This window comes from Erithacus rubecula, assembly GCF_903797595.1.
Source record: "Erithacus rubecula genome assembly, chromosome: 3".
Lineage (NCBI taxonomy): Eukaryota > Metazoa > Chordata > Aves > Passeriformes > Muscicapidae > Erithacus > Erithacus rubecula.
This window is the reverse complement of record NC_136689.1, coordinates 76,085,103-76,105,988: the sequence shown is the minus strand read 5'-3', so window position 1 is coordinate 76,105,988 and position 20,886 is coordinate 76,085,103. Positions and strand designations below refer to the sequence as shown.

Genomic DNA, 20,886 nt, shown 5'->3' with positions numbered 1-20,886 from the left:
CTTAACTTTTCTTCTTCAACTTCTGTCAAGAGTTGATTTAGGTCTTATAATTTAGCAGACAGCATAGTTGTAAACATCAAATACATCACTCTAATGCATGTAAGAGCTTCACATAGCATAGTTTATTAGGTGGAAAATGAACTTATCTGTAAGTGCAGAAAGGGATATGAAATTGTATAATTATTACACTACAGACTGAATATTTGAGAGCAAATGGGCCTATGAAAACCGCACAGTCTTTGGTGTCCCTCATGGGAAAAATCAGCTGCCAAACTTAAGGCTGGAAAATATGATTTGCTGAGTTCAACTGGAAATTAAACAACTATTGAGTATAGAGTGTTCACACAGCATCAGGGAATAAGTCAATAAGGAATGTTATTGCAGTAATACACTGAGTTGGTATGAATATCCTGCCTTTATTCATTCTGACTCTGATATTATCTGCCAGTGCTACATTTCACTGGCTGGTGGAGCCTTGCTGATCAACTGCACAGGAAGGTCAGCAGCCAGTACCCACTTGGCAGTTCCTAGTCTGGCATAACCAAATCCAAGGCAGAGAGCTAAAGCTCAGGCATCCCAAGTTGTCTTCTAAACAGACAAGGCTTTTCAGCCTGGATAAAACACAGCTGCTGCTCTTCCACATTGTTTGACTCCTGCTCTGAGAGAATTAAGCAGGAAGCAGCAACTACTGAGTCTTGCCTTCCGTGCTGCTCATTTTTTTTTGTGTAGGAAATTTCCCTGTTACACTGGCTTCCTTCTTGGTCAGGGCTTTCTTATCTCCTAGGTGCTTGATGATTAATTACAGAACATAACCAAGCAGATGATGACTGAGAATCAGGAAAATGGTGGGATGGCTTGCAGTAAACTGCTGTCAGATGGAACAAAGACTTTCTTCCTCCCCTCTTCAGGCTGAAACTGATCCCATCACAGGGATCCAGCAAGAGAAATCCTGTGACTCTGAACCTCACCCTGCTGTTCTCAGATGGAGATGGGGGTCTCTCTATTGAATCTTGCAAGTCTACAGTTCCCAGCATCTGTCCCTCTTTTTGCCCATGGTTGGGGGGAGATAAAAGATACACAAGCAAACATGTTAAATGCTGCAGCTTAAACCTTCTGATGGTTATAATATAATATAAAACCCCTCACTTAGAGTGATACTGAATATGATTACATGCTTATCAGATACAGACATTATACATTAATCTATGGGATGAATATAACTGCCAAGTGATGGTAGTTTATGCTGCTGTGCTACAAGGTATAATCACTGGGGAGCTGACAAAATGACTGTGTGCTACTCTTCCTAGGGGACTGATAACTACCAGCAAATGAAAGAAACAACACCTCAAACTACAGATGCTCATCAGCAGGAGTCCGTAGAAATCACTATTTTTTAATCCTCTGTCAAAAGTACAAGTTTTGAATCTAGTACTACATTATATTTACAAAAAAGTAGCTTTTTATTTATAGAATCTAAGTGATTACTTAAAAATAAAATAGAAAATAATTTTGCTAATATTAGAAACATTTTAAAGTTATCATTAGACTTCTCAATTATAAGTAACATCATTGAGGATTCAATAAACCAACTCTGACTGTAAAGTAGGTGACATTTTGAATTGTTCTGATGCATACACTCTCAACTCTCAGGGTTAAACATATAAGCCAGTAAACTGACCAGCTGTCTGCTCTAAGTGCATTACAATTACACTTTCACTGAGATTTACATCTAATGCAGATGACCTGGAATTTGAATTTGGTTACCATAACACAATGCACATTAATCTGTTCAGCTTAAGTGCCTGAACCTTGACTTTCATTGAAACTTCATGGTGATGTTCTTTTTTCTTTTTTTTTTTTTTTTTTTTTTTGAGAGGGATTTAAAGTTTTCAATAGTATGTTTGTAACAAACAAATATGAAATCACACACACATGTGAGTGAAAATGTCAGCACTTTCTCTCCACTCTATCTTTTAGTCTTTTGGAATAGAAAGGAATGAAAAATCACAGGGCTGAATTGACCATCTGGATTTTGTTTCTTAAGCAGTGTTTACTAGTTAAGTATAAAACAGCATTCTATACAATTAACTTCTCCCCTTAATCAGCCAGTTTATTAATGAAAACTGCTACCTTCTCCAATTGTCCATAACCATGTGTTCATTAAAAAAAGAGCCAAGTAGCACTGAAATTCCTTTCCTACTACAGATGAACAAGTGAGTACAGACTATTCAGGGTCACTTTCAGTGACTGGACCTTTCACAGTGCAATCTGAGAAGTTCCTTCTCTGACCAGCACTCTGCATGTTCCTCAAGCAGTGATCTGGTGTGAGCCATGCTGAGCTGGCCATGCTTTTACCCCAGCAGCAGCTACTTAAACCAGGGTGCTCAGACCTCATGTTAACTAAGACACCCCTTGCCTTCCAGCATGATTCTGAGATGTGAAAGCTACTATTGCCTGTCCCCTGAGCGAGCTGACTGTGCCACTTTCCCTCGTGCTGCCTGCACAATCCATGGCTGCTCTCAGCTCAGGGCACACGGCCTCAGCAGCTCACCACGGTTTGCACACAGACACAGAGCAGGCTGCAGTGGTTGCAGCACAGCAGCCCTCACAAAGGAGCCTTCTCTTACTTTTATACAGCAGCACTAACAAATGATGTGGAACCAGCCTGCAAAGCCTTGCAGTTCAGAGGCAGATGACCAAACACTAATCACGTGGCTGCCAGCAGCTAACATTAGCCAGGGAAAAGGATCTTAACTGACTGCAGCTTCTGTGTCATCACAGAAGACTTCAAAAAGAGCTCAGCTGGGAAATTGAGAGAAAATAGAGGGAAAAAAAAAAAAAAAGAAAGAAAGAAAAAGAGAGAGAGAGAAAGGTAATTCGGCAGTATCTGCGCCTCATCACAGGCTGCCTTGCAAAAATCCCTGAATTTTGCCCTCTGGTATCCAGGCTCAGAGACCCTATTCTAAGAAAACCCCTTGCTAAAGCACAACCTGTTTGCTATTATTCCTCCTGTGTAGGGCAGGGTTCCTTTGAGTAGCTTGGTCCTCACAGAGCCTGCCCCTCTATGCACAGCTCACATGTGAGGGAGTGCTCTCCCATGACAAAGCAAACCTTTGCTGCAGTTGAGGAATGCAGTACATTAGCACCCAGACAAATTATTTTGGGATTTCTGCAGTGTACTGAGGCTGACACATCCCACAACCAAAGGGATATGGGCTACTACTTTTCTCTGGAGTCTGTGTCTTCCCTTAGTTTGCAACTATGCAGCAACCTCAGAGTTGATCTTCAGGGCCATCTAAACAAGTCTAGTATTGAACCAAAATGTTTAGCTCTCAACAGCCTGATCTGCAATGGAAGCAGCATTGGCACTTAGAGCAGTATCTCTGCTTCAGGAAAGAAGCATTTTCCTAAAGTGCCTAATAGCAGTAAAATAATAGATAATAGCAAACAGCATTATGGACACCCTTTAAACTGTATGTAAATTACCAAGCATGACTTACTTTTTAAAGTTAGAATGGTTTGTATAGGAAAAATTCTATACCCGAGTCCCTTCCCTCTGCTATAGAAATTTTACATTCAGTTGCACAGTCACAAAACATGGCTTTGGAAGGAATACTCACTTATGACAAAAACCACATCAATATGACTAATAACAACAGCTGTCTTACCTATCAGGAGTTTCATGGCTTCCACTTCCACAGCCTTTAAATAAAACAGCGTGTCTACACGCTTTTTACTGAGCAATAAAACTAATTCCAATTTTTTGAAGAAGCATCTTTAATTCCCACCTGATGCTTCAAAGCCATGAGGCAGTACTTATAATCATACTTGACAGAACACATGGGCATGCTGCAGTTAGCCTGGAGAGGCTCAGGTGTAGCCTTTCAGATTCCATGAAGATTTAAACAAATCATGAAGTTATATTTCTTAACTATGTCTTTTTTTCTACTCTGACCTCATACTGTCACTACCAGCAACAGTGAAAAGGTGTTTCTGTTGCAGTAATAGGATTGCAGTACTTCTTGTGCAGGCATGACTGGTCTGTGGAAGGAGGTTGGACATTTTTCTCCAATTCTACTGAAATAGTATATCTTTGATAACTGAAAGTTTCCCCGGGTTTTACATTGGAAAGGTACTTCCCTGCATGGCTGCTGCTTGTACTTAAAGATTCACTGTTATTTTTTCAAGTGGTTAATGGACTTCTTTTATCTTTACATCTTCTGGAGTTCTATAGACCATCCACTAGAAAATACATTTACATGACATGTTTAAGTACTGGATTTGTTTTGCCTTATCAGCCTGGGAGCCTTTCCCTCTGACCTGAAAGAACAAGATGTTGCCAGTGGTGATGCCACTAGTCTGCCTGCCATTTGCTCAAAGAGAGCTCCTGAATCACACCAATGGCTACAGGAGCTCACCTGGCAACAACAGGGCAAATGTGTATTGTGCAAAGAAACTATATTGTATTTGTACTGTACCTTTGTATTTGTATTGTACAAAGGAACTATATCTAGTTCCTTAGAGATTGTGGCACACATTAATGTGAGTCATCCCTACATCTGCTGAGTTTGTGTACTGAAGCATTTGCAGGCTCATGTCTTTGAATCCAACTGAATCTTTAGAGCTCGTGTCTATTTTTCTGTTCTGTCTGCTGACAAGCAATCCTAAGAATCTGTCACTAACAGGCAAAAATAGAAACGAGACGGAAAAGCTATGGACCTCAAAAGTGTTTCTGGAATTTCAGTGCAGGCAAATCTCTCATGATGATCTCATGAAAGAACTGCCCTTGGAAGTAAAATGGAGAACTTTTGGATACAAAATCCTAGAAAGACACAAAACAAAAGCCTATCGAGGTGATCAAAAATTACTCTGCAGAAGATAGTGATGGTAATGTGAAAAGCTCATAATCTGTCAAAATCAGAGTAACCTGATAAATACCACGGGGGATTAAGAATACAGTCACTTCAGAGAAAACTCTGTAATAGTCTCAGAATGGTTCTTAGAACAATTTATAACAAGGAAAGCTTTCCCCTTTGTGGGTCTGTAACAACACTGACAGACTGAGGGAGGGTTCAACTGTAGAGAACACAACTTTGGTCTAGACAGGACATAAAAGAAAACCTCAAGGAGTGTGATGGTAGATAACATGAGAGCCAGGGTCTCATGGAAATCTCCAGACAGTGGCCAATTCAGTGGAGGCATATGTCTGTCTCTGTTTCATGCCATAGGAAATAAAAGTTAGAGCAAGAGCTGTGGGTCTCTAAACCACATGAAAAAAGGACAAGCTTAAGGAAATTAAAAGACAGAGGAGATGTCACATTGGTTCATGCAATTCTGTCTTTGATGGTGGCCAGTTTTAGCTGTTTAAGGAAAAAGTATAGGAAACCAAGAGCAGAAGAAATGTAAATGTAATGGATTGAACTCCTTCATTTTCAACTGTGAAATAATACAGAGTTCTGTATCCCACATTCCCAGGTTGTGGCAAGGGGGTGGAGATGATTACAAATACTTCTGGCTTGTGTGCTGTAACATTTCCTTTGACATACATTAGTTTCTCTTCACACATAAGCCATTTGCAACTCAGACTAAAATGAAAGGGAGAGAGAAATTTTGCCAGCATTCCCATAATCAATAATAAATTTGTAAATGTAGGGAGATGAGTGTTCCAAAGCTACCCCATGGAAAGTATGCAATGCTGAGGGTAAACAGCAAACCTGTCTGGGGTATGAGCAGATTCAATTGCAAGACTTTGAGCATTGTATCCTAAAACAATTGCCAGATTTCCCAAGTACTTTTCTAGCATTATGAAGGACTTCTATGAAAAATCTGTTTTCTAGGTTCTCCTTTTCTTTTGTCCTTCTAGTGCAGGTACTGTGTAGAGATTGTGTCCTGGCCCCAAGCACTAATATAAATCCACCTTTTATAGAAACAGACATTGGATTTACCCTGGTCATCTGCTCCATTATTTGCTATGATCTCCACCAGCTGCAGGAGTTTTCTTTCCCAACTGCCTGTTTGTTGCTAAGAAGACTGCAGAAACAGTGTTCTTTGGGAAAAATGCACTGTATTTATGTGTGCAAATTGGTCATTTTGAAACATGGCAGGCTCAGCAAAATTTCTCCCTGAACATCATTCCCACGCAACGCTTCCCAGCATGGATGCAGATTTAGATCCTTTAGTCAGTGTCAGCACCATCTCCAAGATTGCCCTTTTTAGTCAGTTTTGAGAGCAAACAGAACAAATGTGCATCAAAGTACCCCACATGAAAACCCAGTGCCAGGAGAGGGAGCTGGGCACAGCTACGGCAGGGTCAACCTGTGCTGCCTTTCTCAGCATTCACAGGAAGTGAAAGATACTCAGGAACAGGCTGCCATCCCACTGCAGGTGACACAAATGCATTCTTTTGTTTTCCTGACACACTGGTTAACTGAAGTTCTGTTTATTTAAAAAAAGAAACGAAAAGAGATGAAAAGAAAAGAGGGTCTCTGATACACTTTTGCATGGGAGGCTGATTTAAAATGAAAAGTAGTGAAAATAAAATGGTATAACTCCAGCCTTTTAGATATCTAGCCTGGGCTAATGACAGCTGATTTCTTGTTACTCCAATACTATGATCAGACTCCCTTCTCCAGATAAAAGAATCAGAGCTTCACAAGACAAGACAACTCACCTTTCTTGAACTGCTAGTGCTTTTAGCATTAGGTAGAGGAGACAATTTTCTGGTTGAGAGGAAAACCACTGAGTTGAACAAAGGTTCTTACCGTTAAGGACAATGCCATGCAAACAAAAGTGAACTTCTTGATATGTGTTGCTGTGACGGTGCTGTTGGTGTTCACCAGTTTATTGCTGGGGTTATTCTAGGGCAAGAGAAAGAGATAGTGAGCATTAGCCTGGCTCCAGACTACTGGGAGCTGCTGGCACCAGGGTCATGTGCTGGACCTGGCTGTCTGTGCCTGTCCCTGTCTGACTTGGCTTGTTTGCTTTATAACCTAGAGCTTTCTGAGTACTTTGTACCACTACAGAACATTTTCCGCTTAAACTGACAGCAATTGCTGCTATGGTCACTGAGAGCTGAGTAATCTTCCTACTTTTCCAAGAAGTAAGTCTTATTTAACAAATTCAATTTTGAAAAAGGTTGGTAGCTCCTTCTAAGAAAACACCTCATGATTTTTTTAAACCTTAGTCTGAAGTTTGTAGCATGTTTCCGCAGGAAAAACAGGATTTTATTCCCTTTTACCACAAACTGGTACCAAATCAGCAATGCAAGCATCCTTGCTGATCCAATTAGACAAGCAGGTAATATAAACAAAGCTTTTGGAACAGCTGGCTCCATTAATGCAGTTTAATGAACAGAACATAATTAGGACTATTAGATGTTTCACCTTGAACATGGGCTCTGTAGTCACATGGCAGTGAAGCTTTATTTAAAACAACAAAGGCCTTCTTCCAAATGTCTAATATAGCAAATGAAGCTGAAGATTTAAAATTGCCCTTGGGAAACACATAAAACCAAACTAAATGGTCTATGATAGGAGAGAATGGGATATCAGAGCAGAGTATCATTAGGATCCCTTAAGCAAGGGGCTCTTAGGTCATCTATTGCTTTACACTGTGACTATCTGAGATACACAAATTTGTGCACCTGCTGATAAAACCTGAACCATGAGATGTACAATTATACACCCTTGGCAGGAGTACCTGTCACAGAGTTAGCCTCCTTTACTGGAGTTACTCGTAGCAGAAATAGAACTATTGCAGACACATCTGGGGAGTGGAGCACTGTGAAAAACACATCATTCCACACACATTCAGGTGCTTGATGGAATTTTTCAATTTAAGGCTTTTGTTCTGATCAGTGCAGCAATTGCACCTAGATGGCCCCATGCTCCTGCCCAAGTATCTGTTTGGAAGTTTGAGTGCTTGAAAACATAGACAAGCCAGACCCCAAAGCAGGAAGCCACTCCATCTGACCTTTTGGGGAACAGGTTATGAAAACTCTCTGTGAACATTTTTTCATGCATTTATTACTATCAATTGTATTTCTGAAGAAATACTTTGCTACTGTTAGTTTTTACAGATGTGAGGATAAGCTTTGCTTGTATCACTCACCAGTGTTTAAATGAACTTTTTGCTACATGGCTCAACTTTCTAACAAGCCTAAGACAACAAAGAGGAAATAAAACATCCAAACCAAGCTATCCAAAAGGGCTGCTATGAAAAAGCTTTCTCATTCATTCCTACCCCACTGCTGCTATCCCTCCCCTTGCCATACTCCATCCTTTGCTCAAACTATTGACCACATACTCTTTGTTTGTAACTCTTACACACTATACCAAAACACTGTGGAGCAAAAAGAATTCCCATCTAGTCATCAGATAAACAGCATTCACAAATCTCACAATTGGTGTTGCTCTGAGCCAGGTGGCAGGATCCATTAAGAGCAATGGCATTATCGCCATATAAAACAGCACACAGAGCACAAAACCTGTGCCTGCTCTCTTCCAAAATGTGAATAGTAATCTTTAACCTGAATGTAACTGCTAGGACATGGGGTTGCTTTGGGCACACAGTCTCATAAAAGACTGAAGTAGAACCCTGCACCTTTCTTACAAATGTGAAGAGAGATGATTTCCCTGTGAAGACAAGAATCTGACATCTCCAGTAGAACCACCAGAGAGGGGCATCTCAAATCCCATCAGTCAGTGTGCTGCTGATGGCCAATTGAAAATGGGAGCTTGCACACAAACACACTGGTTTGGCTTCTGAAAATCACAATGGACATCTTACAGGGTCCATAAATAAATAAAGGGTTTCAATCTGGACTCTTCTGAGAAAGACTTAGCTTAAGGAAACAAAGCTTTTGAAAGGCACAAAGCGACACAAGGTAATGCATGACCGAGGGAAAAGCAATTTTCACAGCAATCTTAAAAAACCCATGTGGGTTTCAGTTTTTGGTATTTATTATCTGAAAGGTACAGTGAAGGCATTTACACATATAGTTGCCAGGACGAGATACCCTTAATACTGCTGCTACCTCATTTTTGTACATTTTATTACAAAATGCTCTTCAGACATGGAACTAAAATTCCCATTAGTACTTTTCCAGCAGTTATATAAACTGTACCCATCTGTGCCTTGCCCTAGCATTTTCTTCCTCACATTGTCCCACAAGAGCCCTGTGAGAAGCCTTTAAACTGAAATAAATAAATGGACAAATCATGGTCTAATCCTGTCACCACTGCAGTTGTCAGCATATCTTTCATCAGCTAAATGAGACCTGAATTTAGGAGTCTTAATTGCTGTTACTATCGCTTGGCAATAGTGCATTTGATTGTGACTCACATCAAATGAGGTTAGCAGCTCCTGAGTTTCCTGTCCCAAACTATTTTTATCTTGCAATTGACTGGGTTTGCATCTGCAGTTCCTTTTCAGCAGCATGCCCTCTGAGAAAGCCTACAAGTGGTATTTTGTCTGACAGGCCCATTTAGTTGTACACAGGCAGGTTAGGAGATAATGGCTGATTTGACTCTGTGGGGGCTTTAAATTCTCCTTGGAAATATAGTGGGTGATATTAAACAGGGCTTGCTCAAGTTAAATGCATTCGAGAGAAAACAAACATTTTTTCATGAGTATTTGGAACCAGAAAGTTCAGTTACTAATTGGTAAATAAAGACAAGCAGAGGATCTGGCATTTGAATTCCAGTCACAGAACAGGAGTGCTCTTTGCATAACATATGGACTAGTGAGTACCAATTATAAATCAGAGCAAAAAAAGAGACTAAACAAAATTAATTTTTGCTCTGTGCTCAGTTCCAGGAACAGTCCTTTCATTCTTACAAAATAACGTGATTTACCAACAAAAATGTACATAGCCTTGGTCAGCTAAGTCAGTATTACTAAAACAATGTTATCTGTGTTAGTGTCAGTCTATGTACTCTTTGCTAAATATTAACATAAGCAAATGAACCCAAACCCACTTGAAAGATAAAATCCAGAGCAGAGACATGAGCTTGGTCATTCAGTGGTGACACTTTGTGCGAAATCACTTCATTACCTAACTAGCTACCTCATAGTGAGGATTTTTTTCAATCCTTAAAAATAACAGCACCTATCTATTCAAAAGGCAGCTTAATACCTTGTAACATAGAGCTTAAGGTAAAAATCATAAACCAGACAACAGCTTGAAGCCACCAAAAGCCAATTAATTTGAACTAGATTTTAAGACAACTTACCAGTGGAACAACAAACAGAGAGAACTAGGAGGACCACACAAGCAAAACCCCACAAGAGGTATTTATGACAGCCCTAAGAGGGACACTCACCTTGTCAAAAGCAGGGTATACAGCTCTGATCTCTGTCAGCCAGCCATAAGGCATGTGTCCCACAGGATATGTAGCTGTCAAAATTGCCACTGCCTATGAACAGAGACAGAGAAACATGAACTTCTGATTTTCAAGCACAAAGTGAAACTAACATAGGGTGCTACTGCCCACCACTATCACCACATTGACCTTGACACAATATGAAACCAGACAAGGGACTGGAAGCTTTTTGTTTTGGGAAGACCATCAAAATGGCTGGCATTTTAAGATTATCAATTTTTTTTTGTACCATGAAATTCAGCTTTGTCATTTCACCATCCCTCTGATACTCTGAGATAATAGTTAAGTTGAGCTGTGGTGCATCCCTTACAAGCCAAACACCTTGCTCCCATATTCCTCCTGAGTTATTTTACCTACAGATACCCAAGCAGTAGAATGCCTTGCAGCTCACAGTAATTTTGGATCATACCCCATAATTTCAATTTATATACATTTTACTCAGTTATTCATAAATAAAACAGCTTCAAGCAAGACAGACAGACTATAAATCAGTGGACCTCAGTGGCTGACTCAGTTTGGACATCAATCTGACTGCTTGGGGGCAGAAAGCATTTATGAGACAAAAAAAATCCACCCCTCTCCACTCTGGTGCTCATCAGTGAGCACCAGACAAAAATAATTCCAGAGGAACGTTTGTATGGGAAGAAACAATTCATGGCCTGAAGTTTTAAGACTAGGTCCTTTTACACTCCCACAAGGACAGCTCAAGAGGTTTATCAAAGGCAGGTTTCCCCCCACATTAATTGAGAGTGCTTGGGTGCCTTTTGTCTGTAGGTTCAGATCTGGTACAATCCATGCATTTTTGATTCATTTTACATCCAGCAATGGATGTCAAGAAAGACCTTTTTAAAGTACTGCTGTTTGTTTTACTCCCAAACTTCAAAATGCATTTTCTTGATTATCTGAGCCCATTTTCCCATTATAAATGTAACTGCTGTCTTTGCTTGGTTAAAACATCTATACAAACATGGGACCATGCAGCAAGCTAATTTGTTCCCTGTGCTGTTTAAAATGAGAGTGGAATGTAGTGACACAGAGAGGAAGAGACTGGTATAGATCCTTCCCTGCTAATAATAGCTTTAATAATGTTTAATGTACCTTTAAAAAGTAATTGGTTCAAATAAAACAAATTGGAATTTTAAGATAGTACCTTTTTAAATTACACACCTTCCCATTATTATATTTTCATCAGAATTTCCATCTGTATGAAACCTGACTAGGTTAAATCAAGTAAAGAATATAAAAGCTTTTTGCTTATTTTCATAGTTAAATCCATAAAGACTGCAAAGACACAGTACCATAATTTGTATGCTAGACTCCATTTGGATGAAAGTATTAAGCTTTTAGCAGTGTTTTTTTTCCTTGTACTTTTCCTCAATTAGTGCTATTCCAACATATATGCATGAAAATTTTCCTAAATGTTTAAAACCTGTATTTCACAGGTGAAAAAGGCCCCTATGAAAGTCATGATCAAAAGGGAGCCAAATCAACACAACAGTCCAAACAAAAGCAGTGGGAGTTGGATAGTGCAAGTGGATTTGTAGTCCTCATGAACTTATTACAGCCTAGTTCTTCACAGGGACACAGTGAAAGCTGTTGCTGTTATTGAATAGGGGACCTGTAAAACTCCTGTGGATACTGGAATATGCTCCAGACACTGATGTTATCTGTGTTGTCAGCACCTCCCTTTTCAGAGGCAATTATTTCAGAAATCAGAGAATGTTGGAATGTGACCATTACTGTTAGTGTAAAACTGCCAGTAAATCACCAGCTGTGACATATATTTGGAGTCATCCTAATAGCAACAAAATGGAACTGGCTAGCCATGAAATGCGATGCATCTGAAATCGAAAGTCACCAAGAAATGCAAAACTGATCTTTTCTAACCTCTGGCTCCCCTTGTACACATAGACTGATCCCTGAATCACACATGTAAAAGCATTATGTTTCTTAAGTTCTCACAGCTATTTATTTGCAGTCTCTGGCACCTCCTGAGCGAGTGAAATACACAACATCAAGTATGACAAAATTAACAGCAGTTCTTTGAATTATTTTTTTCATTTAGTAACTTACAGCTTTGCCCATCCTATGACAAGATGCATCTAGATATCCTCACACAAAGCTGGTAGCAAAAGTCCCCCAGACTTCCTAAGAGAATGGGTCAGCTTGTGGTGAGCATTGGTAAAGGCTGTGCATTACAATCAGATATCTGTCTCCCAACAGCTGGAGACTTACTGGAGTAATGTGAAATTCCTCAAAAGAAACAGGATGCATTTCATATCTCAACCAGGAGACAGACTTTTTGTAATTATGTGCTTATTTACACAGTTCTGTGTGCTGCACTGACTCCTAACAGTAGTTTCACTTTGGTTTGCATAGCCATAAAAGATACATGACAGTAAAGAGCAGGACATGGGACTACTGTCAACTGTCCTAAAATGTCTGGGATCTAAATGCTCCAGACTATATGTGCCTATATGTATAGCATGAAAACCTAGGATGCAGGCACTATTCAGTCAAAAATTTCTACTAGTGTTGTTGAGGGTGAGGTCCCATTAGACTTGGCAGAAGGGCTCATGATGAGAGTCCAAGCAATCTTCTTTTCAAGCATAAAAAGAGCACTGAAGAGAAATGTTCTTAAGACAATTTTTTTCTTGTCAGCTTGGCTGAGAGGTAACATCATGGAAATGATCATTTGCAGTAATGGAGAGCACTGTCTTTCTTACCTCTGTGGCTGCAGAACTGCCACCTAGGTCCCGGGAGACAAAGAGGTTGACAATGGGCCTACTTATTCGCTGAGTTGCCAAAATTAGTGCCAAAGGCCACCAGAAACTCAGCATCTTCCTTATTGTAGCTTCTCCCTGCAACACAGAGGAAAAAAAATGAAGTGTGTTTGGAAAAAAACATGCAGCACAGGACCAAAATCATGGAGAAAGGTTTTCTGCTTTTCCCGTCCATTGTCAGTTTGGTACACTCATTACAATAATTTTCAATATGAGGAGCCTAAAATATTTTCAGTCATGGTTGCAATACACTGATTCAAAAGAAGATGTGCCATGGATCTCAATAAATAATGCATAAGGTATCTATCTGCATAATGTGTTCTGACTATCGGACAAAGCTAAATGAAAAACAATATGACATTTAAAGAAAAAGAGAAATTTTGGTATCTTCTTCCATATGAACTAAGGTGTTCAGTTAGCTCATGCTGTGCTGTCCTTACTGACCATGGAAGGCATTGTGTCACATGTGCTGCTGCTGGAATAATTTCTACCATGCCTCTTTAACTGGAAAGGTTTTTTCCTGCAGGACAGAAAAAAGGCCCTCCATGCACAGTGGTTTAATGATGTACCATAACACAAAAAAACCCCAAGTAAATTATTACTGAGTTTGAAAAAACACAAGTATGAAGACATACCCCCATCTCAGGCCCACTTCTGTCAGGAATAACATCATGTATGTTCCTGTAGTATCCGAGGCAGAGCGTGGTACATCGGACAAGTGCTCCCATGTATAAGGACAAGATTGGGATCAAGAGAGGCTCCCTGCACTCCAAGTGACTGTGAAGCAAAATGGATACAAAAACAACCTACAGAGAAAACAAACAGATGATCAACTATTAGTCTGTGTGCTTCTCCAGGGCCAATGCATCTCCTGTCTGATTCCTACTAAGTCCATCTGAACCAACAACTTACATGGCTACAGTATCTCTAGAAACTTTAGCCAGGATCTCTCACTATTTGGTCATGTGTGTGAGAAGAACAAGAGTTAACTTCATACTCTGTGAAACAGGACTTGAAGGTTGGGCAGGTGTCAGAGTAGAACCCATAAATAGGAGAAGGATGGCATGAGAGTCTGGCAAGGTCTGGCAGCAAGCATGTGGCTGAGAGTCACCCTTCCCAGGAGAATGTGCTATTCTGATACATGCTGAGGCTGGAGACATGCTTCTAGGGTCAGCTTCTAAGCCCTACTGTTTTTTTTTTTTTTAATTTTTTTTTGGGCAGTGAGTAGGGTAGTGGCAATTGAAAAGCCAGATGTTTTAAAATATTCACTTCAACATTTAGGAGCAGGAAGTCTTATGACAACCTAATTTTCAACTTTTTCAAGTGAAATTTAACTATTTAATTATTTTCTTTTCAGCTGAGTGCCACATTAATGTAAATTAAATGGAAACTTTCAGGCTAATAAACAGTTCATGATTCATCCTCTTAACACTCAATGCTCAATCCATAAAATGTAAAGGAACTGATTAGTATGATATTATTCTCTTTGTTAAGTACAGAGTGGATGAAATGCCTGGTAAATTCCAAATTACTCTGGATAGGGGGCACAACTGGAAAGCCAACTGTGTTTGGTGCTGTGAAGAGCAGAACCAAGATAAACCTGCCAGGACATGCTGGCATTCAATAAATTACAAGAAATAAAATACGCCTTGTTCGGTGCAGGGTCTCTTCCTCACTGCTAGAGCTGTAGAAGTAGTTAAGAAAAACCACACTCTGTAAATGTTCCTGAGGCAGGCCCCAGTGCTTATGAGGGTTTTCAAACCTACAAAAACATGGCTTTTCAGAAAACAGAAGCAAAGTCAGACACAAAAGATGCACACAAGAAGCTACTTGAGAAAAAGGGCTACTCCCTGTGTAGGGCACAGATGTGGGTGTGAAGCTTTGGGCTTTGACAGCCACAACTTTCTGTGTTCTGGATTTGCTCTTGCTCTGTGCAGTGTTCTGTTGAGAGAAAGATGACAGGTGTCTTATTCTTCACAGCCCTGGCACCCACTCACCAACCGCTGCGGAAAGGGCACGGCCAAAATAAGAATTTGTTTCTGTATTTAGCTGCACATGACCTGAGGTACCCAGGGTCAGGAAACTTTGTAGGTCACACCAGAACAAGAGCAGACCTTGAGGGTTAAGGTCATTTACAGTAATTGGTATTATCTCTGGGGATTTAGTGCAGCACTGTAGTGGGGCAGACCTGACAAACACAGAGTAGCAACTGATTGCATGGTTCAACCTGGTTTATGGATTCCTTATGTTTAGTGAGAGGAAAATGCTATGAAAAATTGAACTGAGTGCCATTGACTTAATATTTCCTTTGATGTTGTACTGTTTTATCCTCTTTCTTATTCAGTCATTACACCATTCAGCTGGTAATGGGGCAGTACAGCAACTGCTCACAGTTGCTGGGACTCTTCAATTCCTCCTATTTTTTATATGTTTTCCAAAGAGGGCTGTATATTGGTTCCTAAATGCTACAATACTGGTCATCATCAGTGTGTATGGATGTTGTTTTTTCAGTGTGCCTAATACAAAGCAACAGGATAGTTAACACCTCCCTTTTGAAAGTTCAAAAAACATTTGGTCTTCTCTGAATCACTCAGGGGTTATCACCACAGACCCCTTCTGGAGCACTTCTGAGCCTTCACCTTTTGGAACAGTAACAAGTACTCAGAAGGCAGCTTACACTGCATTTCCTTGGATTAGATACCAGGTGCAAAACTGACAGGTCAGCTGGAGAATCATGCCTTCACCTCCAGCTCAGGGTTTCACTGGAAGAGCATGAAGTGCTGGGGAGAATGCACAGAGAGATGTCTTTCAAAGCACTCTCCCAGCCTCAGGACTGCCAGCAGCCAGTGGTCTCTTTGCCTGACCTCTCTTTTCCCCAAATGTACACGTGTACACACAGAACTTGTTTCTCAGCCAGTATGAAACAGGGCTGTGGAAGTGCTTCAGGACATGACCCTAAGGGAAACAGAGCTGGGAACTGACTTGATCTAGTCAAATGAGACTGTCCTAAGCCACAACTGCCTGCAAATAACCTTCACATGATGAACAGTCAGAAGGCAGCACACAAGATTTCTTCCTCTGGTGTCTTGCTTATGAAGAGAGAGAAGGCATAGAGAGACTCTCTGTACAAAAGAATTCCTGTTCAGGAAAGCATCTGATCCATAACACAATGGGAACAGTGACTTCTGTGAGGAGCCTTTACCTGAGCTATGACATCTGAGATGGAGGCACATCCCACTAGGAAACTGTACTTGTGTTTCAGCAGAATCCCAGCATGGGTCCATGCCTGAAAAAGAGCCAGAGAAAAGTTTGGGAAGTGATTATGATATTGTGAATGATTTCAGGTCCAAGAATGCTGTTTTCTGGTTGTTACATTGTACACAACCTACAGCAGTACCTGGTGTGAACCTGGGCCAACATTAAGCCATTAATGCAGAGAAATCACTGTTGCACTGAGTTCCTCATTGCCAGGGTGGCAGGGAGAAAGAGGATGAATTTACAGACTGTATAGAAATTTCTGAGCACAACTAGTAAGAAAGCAGCCCTTCACAAATCAGATGCTGCACAGGATACACTATGATAGTAAATAATCTAATAAATAATCATTCACCAGCTGGATGCACCTCCAATATTCATTGGTCCACTGAGTTATACTAAGTCCTGTGTGCAAAAGAAAACCAACTTCTTTTTAATGATCCAACTTCTTTTTATTGTCAGAGACTGTTTCAAGCAGACACAGTGGTGGGAAGGTGGTGGAGGCACTGGCATGAGAAGGTCCTCCTTTACTAGTTTCACACAGAGGTAGAGGCATTAAAGAGAGTTGTCACATTTTTGTGTGCAGGCCTGGTGATGACAAGCAATGAGCCTGGTCATTTGGGAAGCAGCAGCTCTCCCCTTGTGTGGCTCTCTTGCCCAAGCATTTGAGATATACTGGAGTTAGCTGTGCTTACAAAAACTGATGGTAAGAAACATCTTTTTGACATATTTGCTTTGAAAAAATATTTATTTTATTCCTTGTGAGCTATGGCAAATCCAAATCTTTCACCACAAATCAGAATGAGGTCACATACAAGCAGTGCAGCTTATCACAGGACAACCACTGCTTTCTAACATGCATGTACTGTAACTCTGACAAGGCAGCTGAGGTTTTTGACATCTGTCATGATCTCTGGATGTTTGAAGTCATTCAGATGCTTTCTCCATATAGCATGAGATGAGTCTAGCTATATACAGAATTACTGCCTGCAAAGGACACACCTTACTTCTGCGCACTTCAGTTTCCCATCAGGCAACAAAGTTTGTGAACTAAGATCACAAAAACATAATATTAACATTGAATTTCTTAATCAGGGACTCACCATGGCATCCATAAAAGGGAAGGCAGCAAGATAAAGGAAGGCCCTCCGAGTTTTACTTCCCACTGATTCATCCACATGGTGCAGCTTATTAATAATGTAATACCCCAAATCACTATATGCTGTAGAGAAACAAGATAAGAATGAAAAACAAAGGTTGCATTTGGACTCTCGGGTGAGATATTCAGAAGTACCTGAAAGATTGTGATGCTTTGGAGCTCAGACACACATCCACTTAGCAAACAGCTGCAAGGGCTTCAGATATTGCAGTCCCACCAGCTGCTGTTTATGACTAAGAAGTGTTCTCATGGTTCTTTTTAAAGTAACCTTTAGCAGAGGTGTGATAACAAATGGCTGGATTGGGAGATGAGTATAGTGAGTGCCACATCTGTTTGCTAAATGAACACACTAGTACTCCAGAAAATCTACTGCTCTTTCATAAAATCAAGGCTCTTTGTTAGAAAAGCTGTTTTCACCAGGCATTGTGTATTTCATGGGATATAGTGCCTTTTAAATGTTTAAACCATCTATTTTCATTGCATTCTCATGACATTACCTGTAAACCTGCCCAAAGCTGTAACAGGATATTGTGATTTCTGGTGGCATGCAACAATCACACTCATAAAACCTCTCCCTCACTCTGCCTAATGATTGCCAGGACCTGTCAGGACACTGTGCTTTGCTGTGCAGTCCCTGGGCAGCCTTGGCCACCCCCAGTTTCCTTCTTTATCTAGAGCCAGCACCTGCAGAGCCACAAGTCAGAACAGGGCACCTCTGGAAATCAGGGAGTTCCCCCTTCTGATTGCCAGCATGCTACTTCACTGTCCTGCTTCAACCCAAGACAACTTTTATGTTGGACCACACTCTCTTTCCAGGCCTCTCTTCACAAAGGTTGGGTTGAAGGCTGCACAGACAGAGGAAATCTCCACACAGCAGAATTGCTTGCTGTTCTGTTTGTACCCATGTCATCCAGCTGTTTTAAGAACCCCAGAGTCTTCCCAATAACCAGGAATAACAAAGGCTGTGACTGGAGTATGAACTACAGAGACAAATATAATATGCAGAGGTGAATAATTCAGATCAGTATTAACCTTTTATAAACTATGTTCAGGACCTCCACATCATTACTTGATTTCCACTATACACTTGCAATAGTTATTAAAAGAATGATTAGGTTGGAAGACCGATCTCCCCCAAGGCAAGTAATGGCAGAATTATTTGTGTCTGGGGAACCTTATTTCAGTTCTCTTCTACCTGTGTATTTTCTAAGTTAACTATTTCAAATGTGAACATCTATCCAATTTTCCATTTATAACAACCCTATTATCTTTGTACAGATCTTCACATAGGGTAGTTCAGGGAAGTAATTCTTTTCATGCATGCAAATCTCATAACTGGATTAACAAACGCTAACATTAGTCATCAAATTCATTCTTCTTAGTCTAAAAGTGCCTCTCATAAATCGTAAACAGTATTTGGAAACAGTTAAAGAGGAGTTTAAGCTGTCATTGTTTTTTGATGGCTTAGAGATACAGCAGTTAAATTATTAACAGAACTGAAAAGGCTATTTGAGTCCAAATAAGGTGGTGTAAACAAGATAGTAAAATAAAAGACAGTGGTATGACAGCACTGTGAACAAGCACAAGCCCCATTCCGATAACTAGGACTGCCCAAAACACACTAAAAATGTTAAAACCTCCCCCTTTCCCTATGCTGGTCCCTATTTATATGTCTTTCCCTTGAACTATGACTGTTGGACTCAGTCTCCAAATTCACTCAGTAAATCCCAAGCTGTTTACGCATTTTCCTGAGGCACTCCCAGCCTTGTTTCCTTTGGAAGAGAGTTGATGAAGAAATTTAAATCAGGACTCCAACGTTTCTTCAGTTTGAAGAAGGGGGTTTAGTCCTTTAAGTGTTCAGGTGCTTGTTGCTGTTTAATCAAACATCAAGCACAGCTTCTTAATATTTCTGCATGAATAGCCATGCACCAATCTTGACTCAGTGTTTCGAGAATTCTCTGCTATCAAGGGTTTTTTGTGTGTTAAGTCCATGTGAAAAGCTGCTTTTATGGCAGGACATTTATGGATGGTCCTGAATCAACTTATTTCAATGAAGGAAAGAAATCTGGAAGGTCTGTGAGGCAAGCCATGTGTGAAGGTCAGATTGATTGAACTTTCTCTTAGGTTCCATTGAGTGTGCTCTACACTTCTGCACAAAAACTTAAAAACCAATGCAGGAAACACACCACCTTATCCTCCACATGGGGACTGAGAATCATAGTGCACGTGCTGAGGAACCTGCTTCTATGGAGGGGCCACCTCCAGCAGTGCAGTGCTAGAAGCACAGCATGCTGAAGGAGTCACCCCTCCCTGCTCTCCCTGCCCTTCATCTGCTTAAATGAGACTTTTAAAGTGTTTAGAATGTCAGTAAGAAACAACTTTTCTTGTCTCTGAAGGCCATTGCGTTTTTTTGGGTTTTTTTTTTCCCCTAAAGTTTACTACCAAGAAAAATTGACAGAATTAGAGGGTCAGAGGCTGAACTGCTCTCACTTCTAAGAAAAGGGCTGTAGATTGGCAGAGCACTCTCAAGGCAATTATACCATTACAACTTCTGACATCACATTTTTAAGATTTCTAGGGGTATCAGCACTGAGCTCTGGAAGCTTCAAGAATTTTTTTTTTTTTTTAATTTGCAATGGTAAAACTTAAAACATTATTTTCAAAATAGTCAACTCTTTCATATGTCATGAAAGCACACAATCATTTTTGCTGATGTCCATGAATATTTCCATCCTCACAAAGGACTCAGCAAGCTGAGATTCACTGAAAAACATACAGGCATGTGTCACTGAGCTGTGAATCCAGCAATTGCTGATGCAATTAGAACTTAACCTTGGCCAACCTTACAAACCTATTATGAAGAATGGTACAAAATTAATAACATAGACAGAGCCAGAAAGTATTACATGAATCTAAAGCAGATGGTGCTTCCCACTTCTTGCATTATTTAAACTAAAACAGAGAAGTCCAAGTCCAAGATGAGCTGCCTGTTTGCTCTTCTCTAATACCTCATTTGTTTTGCTATGTCTAAGGATCAGATTTGCTACAAAAGTTAAGCATTTGCTTCTTAACTTAAGCTGAACTCAAGAATTCTTATTTTTGGTTTTTCCACTTGAGTTTTAAGACCCAAAAGGTCAAGAAATGACACTGAAAACTCTACACCTAATTGGATCTCCTGGTCCCTACACTGATTTCTCTATCAAGCCAATTACTACCACACAAACTTCAGGCACCCTTAAAACAACACACTCTTAATGATGCCAGCAGTCTCAGACAAATAGCTGTACTGCAGCTGTTTTGTTGTTTT

The 20,886-nt window shown here is 40.3% G+C and overlaps 1 protein-coding gene across 1 annotated transcript in view; it reads right to left on the bottom strand.

Moving 5' to 3' along the window:
- Positions 1-20,886, bottom strand: part of ANKH (ANKH inorganic pyrophosphate transport regulator) — a 96,392-nt gene that overhangs the window by 15,307 nt on the left and 60,199 nt on the right. Inside the window, exons 3-8 of the mRNA XM_079300272.1 lie at positions 17,524-17,642; positions 16,368-16,451; positions 13,801-13,971; positions 13,109-13,243; positions 10,323-10,415; positions 6,762-6,857 (exon numbers count right to left, since the gene is read on the bottom strand). Of these exons, the coding sequence (XP_079156398.1) occupies positions 6,762-6,857; positions 10,323-10,415; positions 13,109-13,243; positions 13,801-13,971; positions 16,368-16,451; positions 17,524-17,642 (698 nt within the window). The remainder of the gene's footprint in view (positions 1-6,761; positions 6,858-10,322; positions 10,416-13,108; positions 13,244-13,800; positions 13,972-16,367; positions 16,452-17,523; positions 17,643-20,886) is intronic.